At 40.2% G+C, this 18787-nt stretch overlaps 1 protein-coding gene across 8 annotated transcripts in view; it reads right to left on the bottom strand.

The window, feature by feature from the left end:
- Window positions 1–18787, bottom strand: part of RPGRIP1L (RPGRIP1 like) — a 140918-nt gene that overhangs the window by 80287 nt on the left and 41844 nt on the right. For 6 of the 8 annotated variants that reach the window (XM_084645018.1, XM_084645022.1, XM_084645021.1 and 3 more), the window contains 5 exons: window positions 17444–17583; window positions 6581–6687; window positions 6297–6347; window positions 3184–3363; window positions 1757–1874 (listed from right to left, as the gene is read on the bottom strand). In XM_084645018.1, the coding sequence (XP_084501144.1) occupies window positions 1757–1874; window positions 3184–3363; window positions 6297–6347; window positions 6581–6687; window positions 17444–17583 (596 nt within the window). Of the gene's footprint in view, window positions 1–1756; window positions 1875–3183; window positions 3364–6296; window positions 6348–6580; window positions 6688–17443; window positions 17584–18787 lie in introns of those variants that run through there. The other 2 variants (XR_014713796.1, XR_014713797.1) reach the window with 2 other exon arrangements.

Genomic DNA, 18787 nt, shown 5'->3' with positions numbered 1-18787 from the left:
AAGGCATTTTTGCAGTTGAAATATACAAAAGTAAGTAAGTATACAAAATAAGTTGTTTTTTTTTTGTTGAAAGAGAAAATAATAAAACCAGGGCCCAAGTCACCATAATATTCTTCATAAATAGGATACACTTTTATAGCACATAAAAAGAATTGAGCCATTATTAAAATGCTTATTTTCAGGGCAGAGTGGAAGAGGCCCTGGAGGATTTTTGCCTTCCTCTGTAGCATGGGGCATGGGTCACTTGCTGGAGGATTCTCTGCTCCTTGAAGTCTTTAAACCACGATTTGAGGACTTCAATAGCTCAGACATAGGTGAGAGGTTTATTGCAGGAGTGGGTGGGTGAGATTCTGTGGCCTGCGTTGTGCAGGAGGTCGGACTAGATGATCATAATGGTCCCTTCTGACCTTAGTGTCTATGAATCGTATTAGTCCTTGTTAGTTATTGCTTTTTTATTTTTACATGTAAAATCATATTTTAAATGAAAAAGAAAAACAAAGCTGGCTTCATTCAACTCAGCAATAATTTGTGAATTAATGGAAAGAATAAAATGAGTTTTGAAGAATTAAAAGAAGGTTAAATATTAGGAAATAATAGCGATTTCAAATGTAAACTTGAAAATAGAAAAACGAAAAAAACAATTGCATCTAATTTAATATTTTAGCAATAAGATAAAAATGCTGGAGTATTACTGTTTCTAATGTAAGACAAACCAGAGATGTTAATTACTTATGTACAGTGGAACCTCCAAGTTGCAAACACCAGAGTTATGAACTGACTAGTCAACCACACACCTCATTTGAAACTGGAGGTATACAATCATGCAGCAGCAGAGACAAGATGAAGGAAAAAAAAAAAGCAAATAAAGTAGAGTACTGTGTTAAACGTAAACTACTAAAAAAAATATAAAGGGTCAGCAGCATTTTTCTTCTACATAACATAGTAACATTTCTAAGCTGTATTAAGTCAATGTTCAGTTGTAAACTTTTGAAAATATCATAATGTTTCGTTAAGAGTTAGGAACATTTCAGAATTATGAACAACCTCCGTTCCCAAGGTGTTTGTAACTCTGAGCTTCTACTGTATAACATTTTCTCATACTTGAGATCTCTCTTTTGAGGCAAACATGTGAACTGGTTGCTCTGAAAACCTTTCCAATTTTGCCTTTATGCATAAAGTGACACCAATATTTGCAGTACAACACTATACTTTTTGTGGTGAATACTGCAAATACTGTAGTTGCATTATTTAGTTATTTTATAGAATTGCAAGTGTTTAAGAAGGACTGCTGTACTACATATTATGATATCTATATGGAGGAAGGGGTTAAATTCATTATTATACTGTAGTATCTTGCAGGTATATTAGGCAGTGATTTCTGGTTTTTAGGGGCACTCACCATTGTAAGAGGTTGATACATTTTCAATATACAGTATAATACACATCACAAACTAGTTCTACCCTTATTCTGGAATAGCTGCTTCATAGACAGCTACTTTTTACAGGGTTTTGCTTCTTTGGCTGCTGGTTTTATTTTCAACTTTGAAGTCAATGAGACACTATATGGACAAAGGGATGGATCCGTGCTAGTGGATCCCAAAGCTAGATGTTGCCTTCTAGTTTTAGGAACAGAAAGATCCTATGAGGATGATATTCAGATTACTAACAAATTTAAAAACAATAAATGTTTAAATCCTAATAATTTTTGGCAGATTAGCGATATCAAATAGGATCAAAAACTGGATTAAAAATGTACCTTCTAATTTTCGGATGCGTGCAGCCCTAATGTCAAGAAGATGGACATACTGTTCAAGTTTTAACTCATAATCTTGCTGTAAACCCTCCATCTTCTGCGTTACTGCTTCAACTTCAGTCTGAAAGAATATTAGTAAAGATAGTATATTCTGATAATTTATCATATGTGGGGGAAAAGGTCTCATTTCCTTTTTTTGGAAGAGTTAAACAATATAATATTATTGACAGAAATATTCTAAATTATGTACAAGGACAGACGTCAACTGTTGAAATTGAAGAATTAATTTTGGGGAAAACTGGACAACTCAGGGGACTAATAATGGAATATAGATTAGGTCAATTAGTATCAATTTAAAAAAAAATCAACATTTATTGTTCCAAGTATCTGCAATAAGAATAGTATCTCCCTATTGCTTAGGAGAGCAGAGATTGTGGTACTGTAGTAACTACAGACTGGCAAACACTGACTTTTTAAGTGCACTCATTCTAATGCTTCTAGATCACCTCTAGTCAGCCCAGATTGGTAGGGGAAGAGCTGTTACCACTTTTGTATACATTATGCCACAGTTTTAGAGTAGTCACCATTTCTTTGGCACAAACCATGGAGTTACAATGATGACTAACAGAAAAAAATCATTTAAATTCAAGATTGAACCCATATTTTGAGACTATGCAAAAATAGCAACCATTTCCGATTAATTAACACAACAACCTATTCTAATTCCAACAGAAATAGACTCAGGCCTGGTCTACACCGAGGGGTAATGCATCCCATGGGGGTTGATTTCTAAAGCACAAATATGTTGCGTATTAAATGGTTTGTGTGAACCCTGATGGTGTGCTGTACAGGTTCCCTAATGTGCTTTAACACTGCTCTGTGTAGTCAAGCCTCATTTTTCACAATAGTGATTAGATTTCAAATTTTTATGGGTTTAGAATGACATCCATTACATGAACAAGGTCTGCAGTTCCATAGCAGAGATGAGTTTGCCAGAGGAGGAGTGAACAGAGTAGCTGACTGGGCCAGAAGCTTTGCTTTGCCTGTATACTTCAAATCAGAACTCACATATAGTCACAAATAGGCTTGTATTCAAGGAATGCGCAAGCAGAGGAAGCTTACAACTATGTGGATCCTGTGGACTAAACCGAACATTGCAGATGCAAACAGGCTACGCTGTCCCTGGCTATGGAATGTGGATTTCATCCACTCCCATCCCTCTGAATTTCACCCTTATAGCCAATGTTTATCACAATGGGAAATCTCCCAATGACCTCAAATATATCAATATTTAGTTCTTTATGCTGAAAACTTCCTCAATTCACAAGTCTTAACCATTAATTAAGATTTCGTGATAGTGAAAAAAATTAAGGTGCTGCTAATATTAGTATTTTGTTATAGGTTATTTTCCACTGTGAACAGTTTAGTACCTGATAATCTTTGTTAATTTTATGCTGCACAATTAACATATTCCGTGTCTTTTCAAGTTCTTGCACTGTTTCTGCATGTGTTATTTGAAGTTCCCGCATGGCATATTCCATGTCTTTGTGGACGTCATCTTCTATTTTCTCTAAAAAGGTAAGGTCCCCATTCTTCCGCTGTTTGTGAACCTACAAGAAAAAGTTTATATTTTATTATTGGAGAACAATTCTGCAGTACAATTTGGTGTTTGCTTGCATGGTTTAATCTACTGTGAACAAGACACTAAGACACAGGATATTCAGTCTTATTCTGGCAACAAAATAAACTATTATAGGACTAATTCTGTGAGTTTCCAAGTGCCCCCTGCCAGTGCCTGGGAAAAAAGTTAGTTCAGCACCTCTCAGGACTTTGCACTATCCTATATTTCATTGTCTATGTGGAACCAGTGACATCACACAAGATACCTAGAAGAAATCAAATCTCTATTCATCAACTGAAAGTAATAATTTCTACAGATTTACTTTAGGTATCATTAACGACAATGACTTGATGACTTAGCAGTAAGAATTGAAAGATAACATACAGTCTTTCCAAAATTCTGTAAATATTTTGGTAACGTGAAGAATCAGCCATACACACACACACACGGAAAAGCCACAAATAAGCCACAAGTTTACAATTGTCCTTTACATGGCCCAAAGCTGTACAGTTTTAACAAATTTCAGAGTAACAGCCGTGTTAGTCTGTCTTTGCAAAAAGAAAAGGAGTACTTGTGGCACCTTAGAGACTAACCAATTTATTTGAGCACGAGCTTTCGTGAGCTACAGCTCACTTCATCAGATGCATACCGTGGAAACAAAGCAATTGAAAAGACTTGATACAAAGGATCTGAAGACTTTTGCCAAGTTGAAAAGGTCCAATCCATTAATGCAACTGACTAGAAATTAAGGCAAGATCTTAAAAAATATTAGTGTCTAAAGTTCATCTCCTAAATCCTTATTTAGGATCTAATTCTTAAATTAGATCCTGCATCAGCACAGAGCTGTTATTAACTTTAAAAGAAGTGCATCCATATGGATCTCCTGGCAGTACAGGGACCCTGGGCAGCTACATATGACAGTTTCCCTGGCCTTGTGCAGCTCCTTCATCTGTACTGGACATCCAAAGCACATTAAAGCTTCTGGATGCTTGGCACTTTTGAAAATCAAGACAACTTTCGTAAGTGCCTAAATACAAATTTAGGATGCTAATGTTCGGCATCCATTTTTTAAAATTTTTGTCTAAACCTGCTTCTCCAAAATTGGTTTCTGATTTTTTGTAGTATGAGAAATCCGATTCTTGGATGTCATGATCTTATTATGACATAAGTATCATCCATCATAAGAAGGTCACTCCCAGCACTGATACCTCCCTCTACACCTAAACCCTTACCAAAAGAGAAAGTTACTAAAAATCTTTTAAAAACCCACCCCATGAGTGTTTTGTACCCAAAAAGCAACAAGCGTGAGAGATTCTTTAAACTACTTAAGGACTTGGCCAGTGCTACTGATTTTACATGGAAGGTGCTCATATACTACTGTTATGGGGCCCAGTATAAAACCCAAAAATTCAATCAATCAATCAGCTAATCCCAATGTAATTTGCTACTTTGATTTTATAGCATTTGGATTATTACAGTTTTGAAGATGATGACGTCATCAGTGTAAATTTAATCAGATTAAGTGCTGTTTGTCAATTCTGCATTATTACAGGCTCATCCAAAATATTCAGACTAATGAAAATACAGAGTCCTGTTAAGTTCAGCAAAACAGACCGTATGGGTGTCTCATGGAAAACACTGAAAAATATTGTATTGTAGATACAACTCTAATTATGTTATTATTTACTTTGTTTAGCTTTCTTTTTAATTCCCTGTTTTATTCTTCAGGATTAATGACATCTGAGAGGATTGCTTTTCTATTGTGAGGGCACGCTCATGCAGAGGTATATTTATCACCTCTTTTATTCAACACATATATATGGGCTATTAGGCAGGCTGGTGAGGAGACATGAGTTGGAATATATTCTCAAATATGGCTTATGTGAAGCATCTTTATTATGGGGGCTGAATCACGTATTAGTTAATACAGAGTTATTATTCTTGTGGTGCTTTCTATGCTTTTTTAAAAAAAAACTGGTATGACCCCTAAAGTCCAGGTCAAGTGACTCTTCTCCCCCTTTTTTTTTATTTTAAATAAAGGAAATCTATATGCATAGAAAGAGTTTTAGTTGGAAGACCTCATTGGCTTTTTCACCCAAGATCATAATCCTTTACATTGCCTCAGCCACTGACACTACGGTTTACAATACTAGTGGGATATTAATACTTTTTCTATTCCAGTCTTTTAAAAAAAAGTTTAGAATAGTGATTTGTTTGTTTGTGGATCTTTTGATTTTAGAAATGGTATTTATCTTTAAGAGTCCAAGGTGGATCATATGTGAATCTTTTAAAAGAAAAAAAATAAATAAAAAGGATTCGCCTGAACACAGGAAACATTCACTTCATTTCAGTCTTGCTGTAAACAACAGAATTACAAACGATGTGCAAGAGAAAAAAAGGATTTTTCTGGTTCTTTTATAAATAAGCAGGAACAGGTGTTCAGGAACCAGAGAGCATCTTTTTATCGTGCTTTCAGAGCTTAACATTTTAGTTTGGAGTATACTTCCATTGCCTTCAAAATTAGTGAGCGAAAAGTTGTTTTTGATCAGCACTGTGACAGGGTAAAGTAATAAATAAACAAACAAAGAGCAACCCTTTTCACTGAAAAAAAAAAAAAAAGGTAAAGTTTTGAAAGCAATTGTCTACCGACCTGGCCTAATTCACTTTTGGTGTTATTATGAAATATGTACATAACCTAAATAAATTTCATCCTGCCGTCTTTTCCTCTCTCCCTTCTGCTTTCCTGTCACAGGAGAGTGACATATGCACATGTACGAACAAGAAGCACTAGCTACTAAAAGATGCACAAACGATTCACCTCTTGAAGGCTGAGGCATTGTGTAGAGAACATGCAAAAGTCATCACAGAGTTAAAAAGTAGAGTGGGACAGACCAAAACGTGATCAATTTCTGTATAAGTTACCTTTATAAGCATGAGAGCTTCACTGAGTTCTGCCATTTCAGTATCACTCTCCTGAAACAGAAATAGTCAATAAAAGGTGTTATCAGATGTGAATGAATAATGGAGAGATACATTCAGAATAACATGGTGCATTCTCACTAAACATGACACTTTGCCTGATATCATAAATAAATAAACTCCATCATACTTCTGCATTCTTTTGGTTTTGCTTTTAAGAGTACTTGCCATATGCATAAAACATAGAAAGCTTTTTTTGGTCATTTTCTAAACAGAAAAAAGTTTACCTTGGTGAAAAACTTCATGTGATTTTTCAGTTCATCTAGCTGTTGCTTGTGTTCCAGATAACGCAATTGAAGTTCTTTGTTCTCTTGGGTCAGCTTCTCATTTTGGTCTTATTAAACAAAAAACAAACACCATACTCCATTTAATCCAATATAACTCAAAAAGTTGTGATACTGATTTTCAAATCTACCTCTATATAATAAATGCATTTTTAAATATTTGTCCCCCATTCCTTATACGTAGCAAGTCATATGGTCTTAGCTAGTTGAAAAATGAGGTTGAACATAGGTTTTCTTGACCTGGTAGTTGGAACTAATATTGGGAGGGTTGTTCTTACTGATATTAAAGCTCAACTCAATGCATTAAAAAAAATCTACATTTAAAAAGAAGCATATTGAAATACAGGGAAACCTTGATCATCATCACACTAAGTATTTTCAACTATTTTTGTGTGATATTCTTAGTCAACCATTAACTCATCTGGCATGGGGTGTAAAGATTTCCCCAAATTATCCACTAACATGCAATTAAATCTGTATCAATAGCTAGCAAGCTTTAATAGGAATTTTGCATCAGTAAGGATGAAGTATAGAAACTTCAGGATTAGGCCAAATGATTTAAAATCAATTTAGTTCTACCAGTGCAACTTTTCTAATATAGACCAGTCCTACATTTAAGCCTTTTCCAAATACAGATGTAGAAAATGTCTACCACTTTCTTTGGTTTATTGCAATGTTTTCTATAATGTGTATTCCTCCTCCCGTGACTATCTACTGAGGGTCCCAAAATTATATTCCCTCACCATTTGCTGTAATATTATACATTAATTTTCTTGGTTGGAGATACAGTCAACTTGATGTGCAAGCATTAGCTTTTGCAATTCCCATTTGTACTAACAGGAGTTGATTGGATAAAACACTACACATTTAGTTGAGAGTATATCCTTCTTCTTTCAAGAAAATAGTCTCTGACAGCCTCTTAGTGCTAAGACCTTTTCTGTTGACCTCAAGACATGCTCCATAGCTTATCTATATTTACAGAGTTGCTTTTTAATTCTGAGGACTAAACTCAGCAGATACCAGAGATCCTAGTTCTGAAGGTTTCAAATACTGGCATTAAACTAATTTTTTTTTCTGTATTTATATGACACAATCACTAAAATTAAGGGAACTCATCAGCTAAATCAACTTTCCTGTATACAGCCATCTCAACTGATATGCCTTTCAACCCAAAAATCATAATGGGCAAACATACTCTCTCCCAGTACAAAACACTCATTTTCAATTGCAATACAGAACCACTAGCAATGGTTTAATTCTCTACAACCATGGAGAAAACATGGAGTGTGTGTGTGTGGGGCGGGGGGGGAGGTCAGCAAATACTCCTCCCCAGGCACACAAATCCTGTTGTGGTGGCTGCACTAATAGCAACAGCAGCAGCAACTAGGCCTCCTTCCCCCTAACACAAGCTGCGACACGAGCAGTCTCTCTAGACTCAAGACGACATCATTGCACCAATTTACACTTGGGTTACTTCTTAGAGGGTTATCTTCACAACTCTAAGTGCTATAGAAACACTCTCCTCTTCTTTTTGCGAATACAGACTAACTCGGCTGTTACTCTGAAACCTATCTTTCTTATGCAAAAGCTTAAACTTGTGGGTAGTACGTGGTCAGGAAAGATCCACCTCATGGAAGTGGGTGAGAGGACTTTTCAAGCCCTTATATACTAATTACATACAAGCAAATGAAGTTAAATTGATGTCCTTTAGGTTGAAAAGTCAAGCACTCGAGTTAAGAAATATTCCATATGGTGCTCCCAAAGGAGGGGACTGGGCCACTGAGACCGTGTTCTGGGGGTGAAGGGAGGGTTGTTGGGAGAATGCCCAGCCCAGCTCTCTCCCACCCTCCTGGAGAGACTGTCTACTCCATGGATTACTTGTGCAGTGTGTGTGGTATGATTACTTCAGTACCAGTAGGAGCCCACCCTTACATTAGAATGTTAATGTTCTGTTATTACTTTGTCAGGCTGACAAAATTTTCCTGAACAATGCAAGTAACAGAAAGGAAGAGGTGATTTGCAAAAGATATGCTCTAGGAATTATTTGGGGGAAGTTCTGTTGTCTGTGTTATACAGGAGGTCAGTCTAGATAATCAGAATGGTCCATTCTGGTCTTGGAATCTATGAATTTATGAAAAAAGTTTCTCTCACTGAAATCTGAACAGAATTTCATGGAACAAACTTAAGGCATTTCTCAGACCCACTCCTTACTTCTAAATTAGCAATAATCAGCAGCTTCTGCCAATCACAACAGTCTTGTATTCAAAAGTAGCAATATTTTACTTTTTAAAAAATATGTCCTTCTAACACAGAATTATTTGCCAGCATGTAGGAGAATATTTTGGCAAAACAAACAATTTTCAAAGCCCCTTTGTGCAAATATCCTCAGCTGTAATCACTACACACATTGTGCTGATCCAGGGGTCGGAAACCTTCATCACGCGGCCCACCAGGGTAATTGCTGGCGGGCCGTGAGACATTTTGTTTATGCTGACCATCGGCAGGCACGGCTCCCCACAGCTCCCAGTGGCCGCGGTTCGCCGTTCCTGGCCAATGGGAGCTGCGGGAAGCGGCAGCTAGCATCTGTGCTGATCTATGCATTCCTGTTAAAAATAGAAAGAATTTAAATAAGCTGGCCATTAAACCTGTAGTTAATTTAAACATTAGATAGCTTTTAAATATTCCTCCCCACATATTCACAAAATCTGAAACTCATCTGTACTTTGAATAAAAATTAAGTCTGTATTTTCTCTAAACGAATACACTGAACTCTTCATGCCAACCCATCAGTGTTAAATTGAAAGTGGCGGTGGAAAGGAAAAATGAAAAAAATGGTTAATAACTGTTCTGTAACTGTTGTTCTTTGAGATGTGTTGCACATGTCCATTCCACTTCAGGTATGTGCACATCCAGTGCACTAGTATCCGAGATTTTCCCCTTATTAATATCCGTCAGGTTGGTGCACTTGCTCTCTGCTGTCTCATGCTTGTACAATGATATAAAGGGCAAAGCTGCCCTGACTGTACTCAGTTCCTTCTTCCCAGACAGACTCCAAGAAGGGCGGGTCATGGAATGGACATGTGCAACACACTTCAAAAAACAGGAGTTCAAGCTTTACAAATGTCCAGAAGAAGCACTTCAGCTAGAAAGGCTGCAAAGGCTGTGTGTGACCTGGTTAAATGGACTAGCCACTTGTTTGGTGGAGTTATATTCACCATGTTCTATAGCACAAACATATCCTGGAGGCAATCCATGATGAGAGTCTCTGAGATGAGACTGGAAGACCCTTCATCCTGTCCACAAGTGCCGCAAATAGTGTGAGGACAATCTAAACAATGTAGTCCTGTCCAAGTAGAATGCTAACACTTTCCCAACATCCAGAGTGTGGAGTTTCTCCTCACCTTTTTGAGCATGAAGCTTAGGGAAGAAAGTTAGTAAATATATTGCCTGATTGATGTGAAGTGAGAAACCACTTTGGCCAGAAACTGGATGAAGGCAAAAGTATATCTTGTCATTACAGAAGATTGTATATGGTGGGACAGATACCATAGCTCTCAATTCACCTACTCTCCTAGCCAAGGTAATTGCCATCAAAAAGGCTATCTTCATTGAGAATGGGGCAATGAACAGGTGGCCAGCAGTTCAAAGGGAGGGCTCATTAATTTTGCTAACACTAGTTTTAAGTACCAAAGGGAAAATATATCCCCAGGTAGAAGATCTTATTTGGTCCAGACCCTTCAAAAACACAATTGACATGGGATTATAGAAGAGAGAGCAATCATCACTTGGAGGGTGGAAACCGGAGATAGCTGCTAGGTGAACACTGATGGAACTAATGGCAAGAGCTTGTTGTTTCAGGTATAACAAAAAGTTCAGCTCATATTGTATTGAAGCCCGGACTGGGGAAACCTCTTTTTGCTGAGACCAGATGGAGACTCTCTTCAATTTCGATGGATAAGAGTTCCTAGTAAAAGGCTTCCTATTATTCAAAAGGATGTTTTGAACAGATCTCCTCCTGAGCTGTTAACCATGGAGCATCCAGGCTGTAAGGTGAAGGGCCTCTAGGCTGGTATGGAGAAGGAAACTATAGTCATGTGAGATCAGTTCTGGGTCTAGGAGTAGTGTCAACAGAGCCCTAGCTGAGAGGCTTAGCAGAGTACAAAACCAATGCTGGTAAGGCCATGTCAATACTATAAGCATCACTCAAGCATAGACCTGCTTGATTTTTAACATTCTGAGTAGGAGAGGAATTGAAGGATATGCATTCATGAGATTATCTTTCCAGAGCAACAGGAAAGCATCCTTATGAGCAGATGAATTCTCTGTAACTTGAAGTCTTTAAAACATGATTTGAGGACTTCAGTAACTCAGCCAGAGGTTAGGGGGTCTATTACAGAAGTGAGTGGGTGAGGTTCTGTGGCCTGCAATGGGCAGGAGGTCAGAGGAGATGATCATGATGATCCCCTCGGACCTTAAAGTATATGAGTCTTTGAGAGACCTGCTCGTGAATAAAACTGATGACAGTTCCTGTCGATGCAGATTGAGAACAGGTCAATATGGGGAATTCCCCACAGTTAGAAAATGAACCTGACTGTATCTGGGCAGAATCCACTTGTTTGTACTTGTGAAAGACCTACTCAGTTGGGTCTGCTGGACTGTTCTGTACAGCCGGAAGGTGTGAGGCTTTGAGATGGACTGAGTTGATACAAAAAGTTCCAGAGCAGCATTGCTTCTTGGCAAAGAAGGGTCCATCTGGCCCCTTTCTGTCTGTTCACATAGAACATGGCTGCTGTATTGTCCGTAAATACTAGTAAATCCCTTCCTTTGATATGGGGAAAGAAAGTGTCACAAACTACACAAATGGCTCTCAGTTATCTTATATTTGTATGGAGAACTAAATCTTCCACCTGATCATAGTCTTTGAGTCTGCAAAGATTCCAGGTGGGTCCCGCAATCTATGAGCAGAGGAGTCTATAAATAAAGTCAAAGTCAGTTAAGAGGAAGCAAATGGAACACCTACACATACATTGGATAGGTCTATCCATTAGTGAAAAGAGGCTAAGATACCATGTATATGGGTACTCAAACCACCATATGCAGTGAATGATAATTTGGGGAGTACACAAAGCTCAGCCAGCACTGCAGCTTCCTAAGATGAAGCCTGTCATGTCAATCCATGTAAGTATATGTCCCCATATGTCCCAGGAGGCCGAAGGAATTCTGAACTGTTGCAGTAGGATAGTGATGTGGCTTGGAGTTCCTCTCTGTCTGTGTCAGAGGGAGGCCACTGTGCTTTGCTACACCACCTAATGGCTGAGGGCTGATCAACTGAGGATTAGCAATGTAAGTCAGTAAGGAGTCTGTAGCCAGCCCTCTGGCTGGGGTAGGCAGCAAACAGTGCCAAGCTCAGCCCCCTGGGTGGGGCAGAACAGAGGCAGTCTGTGGCCCAGCTCCCTGGCTATGCAGATAGCAAATAGGCCTAAGTCCCTGGCTAGGGCAGACAAATGAACGCAGGCCATCCAGCCTAAGTTGGGGAGGCTGCAACCCCAGGATGGGGACCTAGGCCCATCATACTCCACTGGGTCTCATCCCAGGGCCTTAGCAGTGGCGGGGAATAGCACCACTGGGTCAGTGGGGATCCTGCTGAAACCATGACTTCAGCAAACACAACTGGACTAATGTCTGGTTTCCCTGGGCTACTTCCTACCCTACCTGGTCGTAGGGCTTCGTTACTCACGGGCCCTTGGGCTCCTAGGCAGCCAGCAGTTCCAGCAGCTCCTTGGATTACTCGCTGAGCGGCAGCACCTCCAGATACTTGTTGGGCAGTAGCTCCTCCAGATATTTGCAAGACAGCTGCTCCTCGGGGTGTTATTCCAGAGACAGGGGTTGACACAGCTCAGTCCCTGGCTCAGGACTAGCAGCAAGGTAGCAGCAGCATCCGACTCCTTCACTGTCTCTCCCTCAACTAAGCTGCAGGCCCACCCTTTTATACAGCCTGTTCCTCCCCTCTGCTTCTGGTCCAAGGGGCGGGTCCACCAGGAGATGGGGAGTGATTCCTCACTGTCTGCGACAGAGGGAGGCCACTCCGCCTCACTAAAGATAGGTCTTCAGCTGTAATGAATGGCCAGCATCATCTAGAATCCAGTTTGTGGGAGGAATGTCCTTGCTTCCACAGAATCAAAAACTGATCCTATAAACTCTATTCTCTGAACACGAGAGGATTGACTCTTCTTTACTGATCAGCAATCCTAGCATGCCAAAGGTAGATTGGATCATGGCCATGCTGGACAGTACCTGGCTCTTGAATCAGCCTCTCACCAGCCAGTCATCCAGGTACAGCACACTAGAGCTCCTAATTTCCTCAGGAACACAGCCACATGCTGTGTAAAAACACACTGAGCTGCAGAGAGGCCAAATGGCGGACTGCAAACTGGTAGTGGGATCAGTTGACCATAAAACTGACGTATTTCCTGTGGCTTTGATGTATTGCTACATGGAATTGTGCCTCCTTTAAGTTGATGGCAACCTACTAGTTGCCAGAACCCAGGGAGGGGATCATGGAAGCCAGAGTGACCATGCAAAACTTTATTTTCTTTAGATATCTGTTGAGCTCCTTCAGTTCTAGTATTGATCTGAAATCTCCTTTACTTTTTAGATTAGGAAGTAGCAAGAATAAAACCCCTTTCTTCTGTGAAAAGGAGAAACTTCTTCTATGGCTCCCAACAGAAGGGGAAATTGTACCTCCTGAAGGAGAATTCCTTCATGAGAGTGGTCCCTGAAAAGGGACAGAGAAGAGGGGCAGAAATAAACTGAAGGGTGTATCCCAATTCCACCATAATTAAAAGGCTATGAAGCCTATCATCAATATGCTGTGAAAAAGCATTAGTCCCTCAAAAAGGAGATGCTGAATGGTTCGTTGGACCTCCTGAAGAAGATCGATAGCCATGAATATCTACGCATTATAATGGCTGATGCCAGGGCTCAAGCAGCAAAATCTGCAGCACCCAAAGAAGCTTGAAGAAAGGTCCTGGCCACCATCTTTCCCTCATCCACCACAGCTAGAAACTCTTGCCTGGCCTTCTCTGGCAACTTGTCCATAAATTTTAAAACATTGTCCCAGAGGGAGAAATAACCCTCCAGTAATTCTTGGGGATTAGCAATGCGGATCAAGCTTCTTTGCATCTTTTGATTTTGCAGTAAATTGCAGCAGATTGTTCACCTTCAGTACTGAGCCTGGTACCAGGAGTGGCTTCTTGTGGCTCTCGACAGGAAGGATTGTGATAACTACTGTAACATGTAGAGCAGGGAGGATGCAAAGACGATCTGGAGGCAGCTGGAACCCCCCAGGGTTCCAATATGGCCAGTGGTATGGTCCCAAAACCCAATTTCTTACAGCCTAAAGTTCTCTAATGGCAGGCCAATGCGGAGCTTCCACTGGATACCAGGGGTGAAAACCCCTCAGAGAGGAGCGATGGCTAACGTGATGTGGCTGACACACATACAAGGCAGCTTCTGACTCGGAACCAGATTCATTTGACCAATGAAGTGCAGCACCTTTTGGTGCCAGAGAGGACAGCATCGGAGAAATCATAGGTGATTTGCCTCTTGACATCATCACATATGAGGGTGTATTAGATTGCCCAAAGGTGCCCTCGGTACTGGGTGCTGAATGCTGGTAGTTGGCAAATCTATACAAGTGTCCATTGGTACTGGGTGAGATGTTTCATGAACTGCTGGTGAAGCTGGTACCAAGAGACTCAGTAGATGACATGCCGCAGCATACACCTCAGGCATTGTTGACCCCGGTATAGTCTCTTGCTACTGAGTCAAAGATGGCAGCACTACTGAACCAGCTGGTGCCACGAAGTTGGTCTCAGTGGCCGGTATTGGCACTGGACCTCACCTGAGGGGCTATTTGCAACAGAGAGTGCCTTGGATTTGAACATACTCTACTCTTTATCTCGGCTTGTTTGCTGGACTTTGGATCCGGAGACCTTGATTTCTTCATCGCCAAATCCTTCGATGCGGTCTCCTGGTGCCTTTTCTTTAGTACCAGAGAAGGAGATTGGTGTTGAGACTCAGCCAAGACAGGGAGAGTGCTCCTAACCAAAGCAGATGTGCTCAGTTCATGCACCAAAGAGGGGGGCTCCAAGGGTGGGCCCAGGGTTGCTCCATAAAAAAGTGCTTTAGCCTAACCTCCTTGTCCTTTTTAGTTCTGGGCTTAAAGTCCCTCCAGATTTGGCACTGTCCATGATGTGAGGTTCTCCTAGGCACTTCAAGCACCTGGAGTGCAGGTCACTGACTGATATCGGTTTCTTGCATCCATCACAAGGCTTAAAGCTCGGGGACCAAGGCATGCCTCAGTACCAGACACCAGTACCCACATGGCGGGAACTGAAGAGTATACTAAGTAAGCCAGCAAAATGAAACCTACTAGTAAAAGCTAAACTAAGACTAAAGCTATTAGACAAGTACCAACTATATACAATAATAAGAAAGGGAAACATTTCCAGTAGCAAGGTAGAATACTCTGACAACAGTCAAGGGTGATAAGAAACTGAGGGGGATTGGGGTCAGTTCTGCCCTTTATACAAGAACAGCGTGAGACAGCAGAAGGTGCAGGCGCCAGCCGGATGGGTACTGCTAAGGGAAAAATCTCTGATGATAGTGCACTGGGCATTCACACACCTTAAATGGAATGGAAATGTGAAATCACTTGGAGAAGCAGCAAATATCATTATGCACAATCCGCTCCTATGAATAAACTAAACTATAGTCTCCCAAGAGCAATGAGTGCCTCTTTTGTTTACTATTTTCTTGCTTTCTTCCCACCACCACATAAACATCCCCCCCAACATTAACCATGAAGCTTTTTCATTTGTATTAGCCATAAAAAACGCATTACAGAGCATGAAATCTGGTCTCCCCCTATGAGATCTGGTCTTTTGTGTGCTTTTACGCTACACTACACAGATTTTATGGGGGAGACCAGTGTTTCTCAAATTGGGGGTCCTGACCCAAATGGGAGTTGCAGGGGGGTCAAAGGGTTATTTTAGGGGGTGTCATGATATTGCCACCCTTACAGTGCAGAAGTAAGGGTGGCAATACCATACCATGTCATCCTTTTTCTGCGCTGCTGCTGCTGGTGGTGGCTCTGCCTTCAGAGCTGGGCTCCCAGCCAGCAGCTGCTGCTCTCCAGCTGCCCAGCTCTGACAGAACCCCCACCAGGTCGTAGCATGCTCGGATACATGACGTGGTCCAAGACGAGATCCTATGTGCAGAGATGGACAGGCCTTTCATCCTTTCCACTATTTCTACAAATAGTTGAGGCGACTTGCAAAATGGTTTTGTCCCTTCAATGTAAAAAGCCATGGCCCACCTAACATCCAAGAAGTGTAGGCACTGCTCTTCCCTGTGCACATGCAGCTTAGGGTAAAAAACTGGGAGAAAAATCAGTCAGTTGTAGTGGAACTGGGACACCATTTTGGGGAGAAATTTTGGATGTGGGTGTAGCGGAACCTTATCTTTAAAGAAAACTGTATATGGGTCTCCGCAGTGAAGGCCAGGATCTCTGATACTCATCTGGATGATGTGATGGCCACCAGAAATGCAACCTTCCAAGAGAGGTGTAACAGCGAACATGTTGCTAGTGGCTCGAAGGGCGGACCCATCAACTTTGATAAGACATGGATCAGGGTGAGACTGGATCTCTCATCTGAGGAAAAACTCTCCCAAGGCCTTTGAGGAAATTGCTTACCATCTCGTGAGATAAGACCGATCTCTTGTCGACCTTAGTGATGATCCAGTCCAAAGTGGGATGGTGAACAATGGGGTTCAATTCTGGGAAGAGTGCAGGTGGAATCCTCTTACTTGGAATAAGTGCCCACAGGAGACACTTGCAGAGATATCACATATGCAGTTCATCACTGAGCCATCACACTTTTCTTAACCAATACACTTTCATGCTTCGACAACCACACTGTACTCTTGCCTTAGACTGTTTGATCAGAAAGCCCTGATTCCCAACACTTAGTTTATAGACTAAAGACACACATGAATCAATGTTTTGTAACCTTTATCTTAAGGTATTTTATCCATTCTGGTATCAACTAAGCTGCAAATTCTTTGGGCCCAATCCAACAAAGCACTTAAACACCTGCTTAACTTTGAAGTCACTGGATCTACTCACAACCTTAAACGATCAGATGATGTCCTGCTTCACAGGAAAAAGGCTAACTGGATAAAGTGATCAGAAAATCAGAATAAAAAAATAGTGTGGTAACTGGATTTGTACCCAGCTATGAACAAAAATTAATGTATATAGAGAAGTTTAAAAAATAGCTGGCCACATGAAAGGTGAAACAGAGACAACTGTACAATCTCCAAATGATTGTATGGTATACACACAACATAATATAGTGCATGGAGTCTGAATAACAGAGGGTCATATTTTGGGAGGGAATGTCAGATACGCCCTCTTGTCAGAGAGAAGTTATCACAGTGAAGGATGACAGTGAATAGGAAGCCTGAGTAAAAGCAGGCTTAGAGTGAAAGCGTTAATGCAATTTTAAAATCCCAGTGGATATAGCTTCCCCTTAAGCACATGCCTAATGGGATTATGTATGTGATTAAACGTTAGTCGTGTTTTAGCACCTTGCTCAATCAAGGCCTTGAAGTGTGGCCCATAATCACCAGTTATAGGAACTGAACTTTTCTACGACATGCATACTGGGCTAGAACTAGAAAGGCAGAAGAATCTTGCACATGCAGCACACTGAGAAAAAGACTGCTATTTTATAAATATACCTCTTTCTAGTTTCATTCTGTCAAGGATTTCACTTTTGTCTGCTAAGTCAGACTTTAAGGCAGTCTCAAGTTGAACAATTTGTAATTTCAGTTGCTGTTCCTTTAACTTCCATTGCTGTTCATGGCTCACACTGAAGGCACTGCAATAAAACATGTGGCATGTGAAGAACTTTTAAAAATCAACTTTGACAAAAATAATAAAGAAAAAAGCTTTTAGTGGCACAGAGACTACTGTCATCATGTTTTAGGAATTAAGGAAACATATGCTGGTCTGCTGCTGTTGAAACCAAGGCGCCTTTCTCAGGCTGCGGTTAAAGAACATGAAAGAGTTTGTGGGATGAGCAAAGGAACTGGCCTTAATTTAGAGCTCCAAAGTCAGAAAAGTTGGCAGTGTGCAGCATTTGTGGGACTAGAAAAGGAATTCAGATGCATATTCCAGGGGAATCCACAACTCCAAACCTCAGCAACAGACAACTGACAAAACCATTCTTTCCACAAACAAAACCTCTTAATGCAGAGACCTGTGATTACCCACCTGATCTCTTTTAACATCTGTGAAGTATAGAGTCTAAAGCCCTGTTGCCTGTTCAAAGAAATATTGACTATAAAGTGACAACAGTTCTCATACTGTAAAATTATTCTGATACTGATTAAGAGGCACTTACACAAAGGAGTCTTGTGTCCTATTAAAAAAAAAGTCTAGGGGATAATAATAACTATTTTTGTCGTAACACATTATTTGGTTCTATACCAAAAACCTGTAGGCAACAGGGATGGGACACAGAATTAGAATTTCTGAAACCATCACAAAAAATTATTAAGTTTGAACCAAGAGTAAACGTATGAAATGATTCACAGTTAGGATAGAATATGTAAAGATAAATGCAATGTGTTTTTGTATAGTTAACAAGATGAATGCTACTTTGTGCTGTTCACATCATTATTTAACAATGCACTCATTGACTTACAAATGTTCTCCTGGGCTCCAGCCAATCATAAACCAGCTTATTCACCAAAGTGTAAATTGCAAAAAATGTTCTGCATTTTTGTGAATAATCTGAAACTGTACTTTAACTCCTCATGAATCTGATCTGAAGAAACAAATTTCAACTGGAATAGGTATGTTTTTCCATGGCGATATGTAACAAAAACTACAACCAAAAAATTCCCAAACCCACACAGCTCTGCTTTCCACACCTAAATAGAAATGGAAATTGGATGTCTCAATAGATTGGCTGTGACAGAGTAAAAGTGAATTTACATCTAATGAATCAGGATTAGAATTTGTATAAGGAATTGAAGTAAGAACTATCGTAACACGAAATCTTGACCCTACTTTTTAGC

This window comes from Lepidochelys olivacea, assembly GCF_965140295.1.
Source record: "Lepidochelys olivacea isolate rLepOli2 genome assembly, chromosome: 12".
Lineage (NCBI taxonomy): Eukaryota > Metazoa > Chordata > Testudines > Cheloniidae > Lepidochelys > Lepidochelys olivacea.
This window is presented reverse-complemented; position numbering and strand designations above follow the sequence as displayed.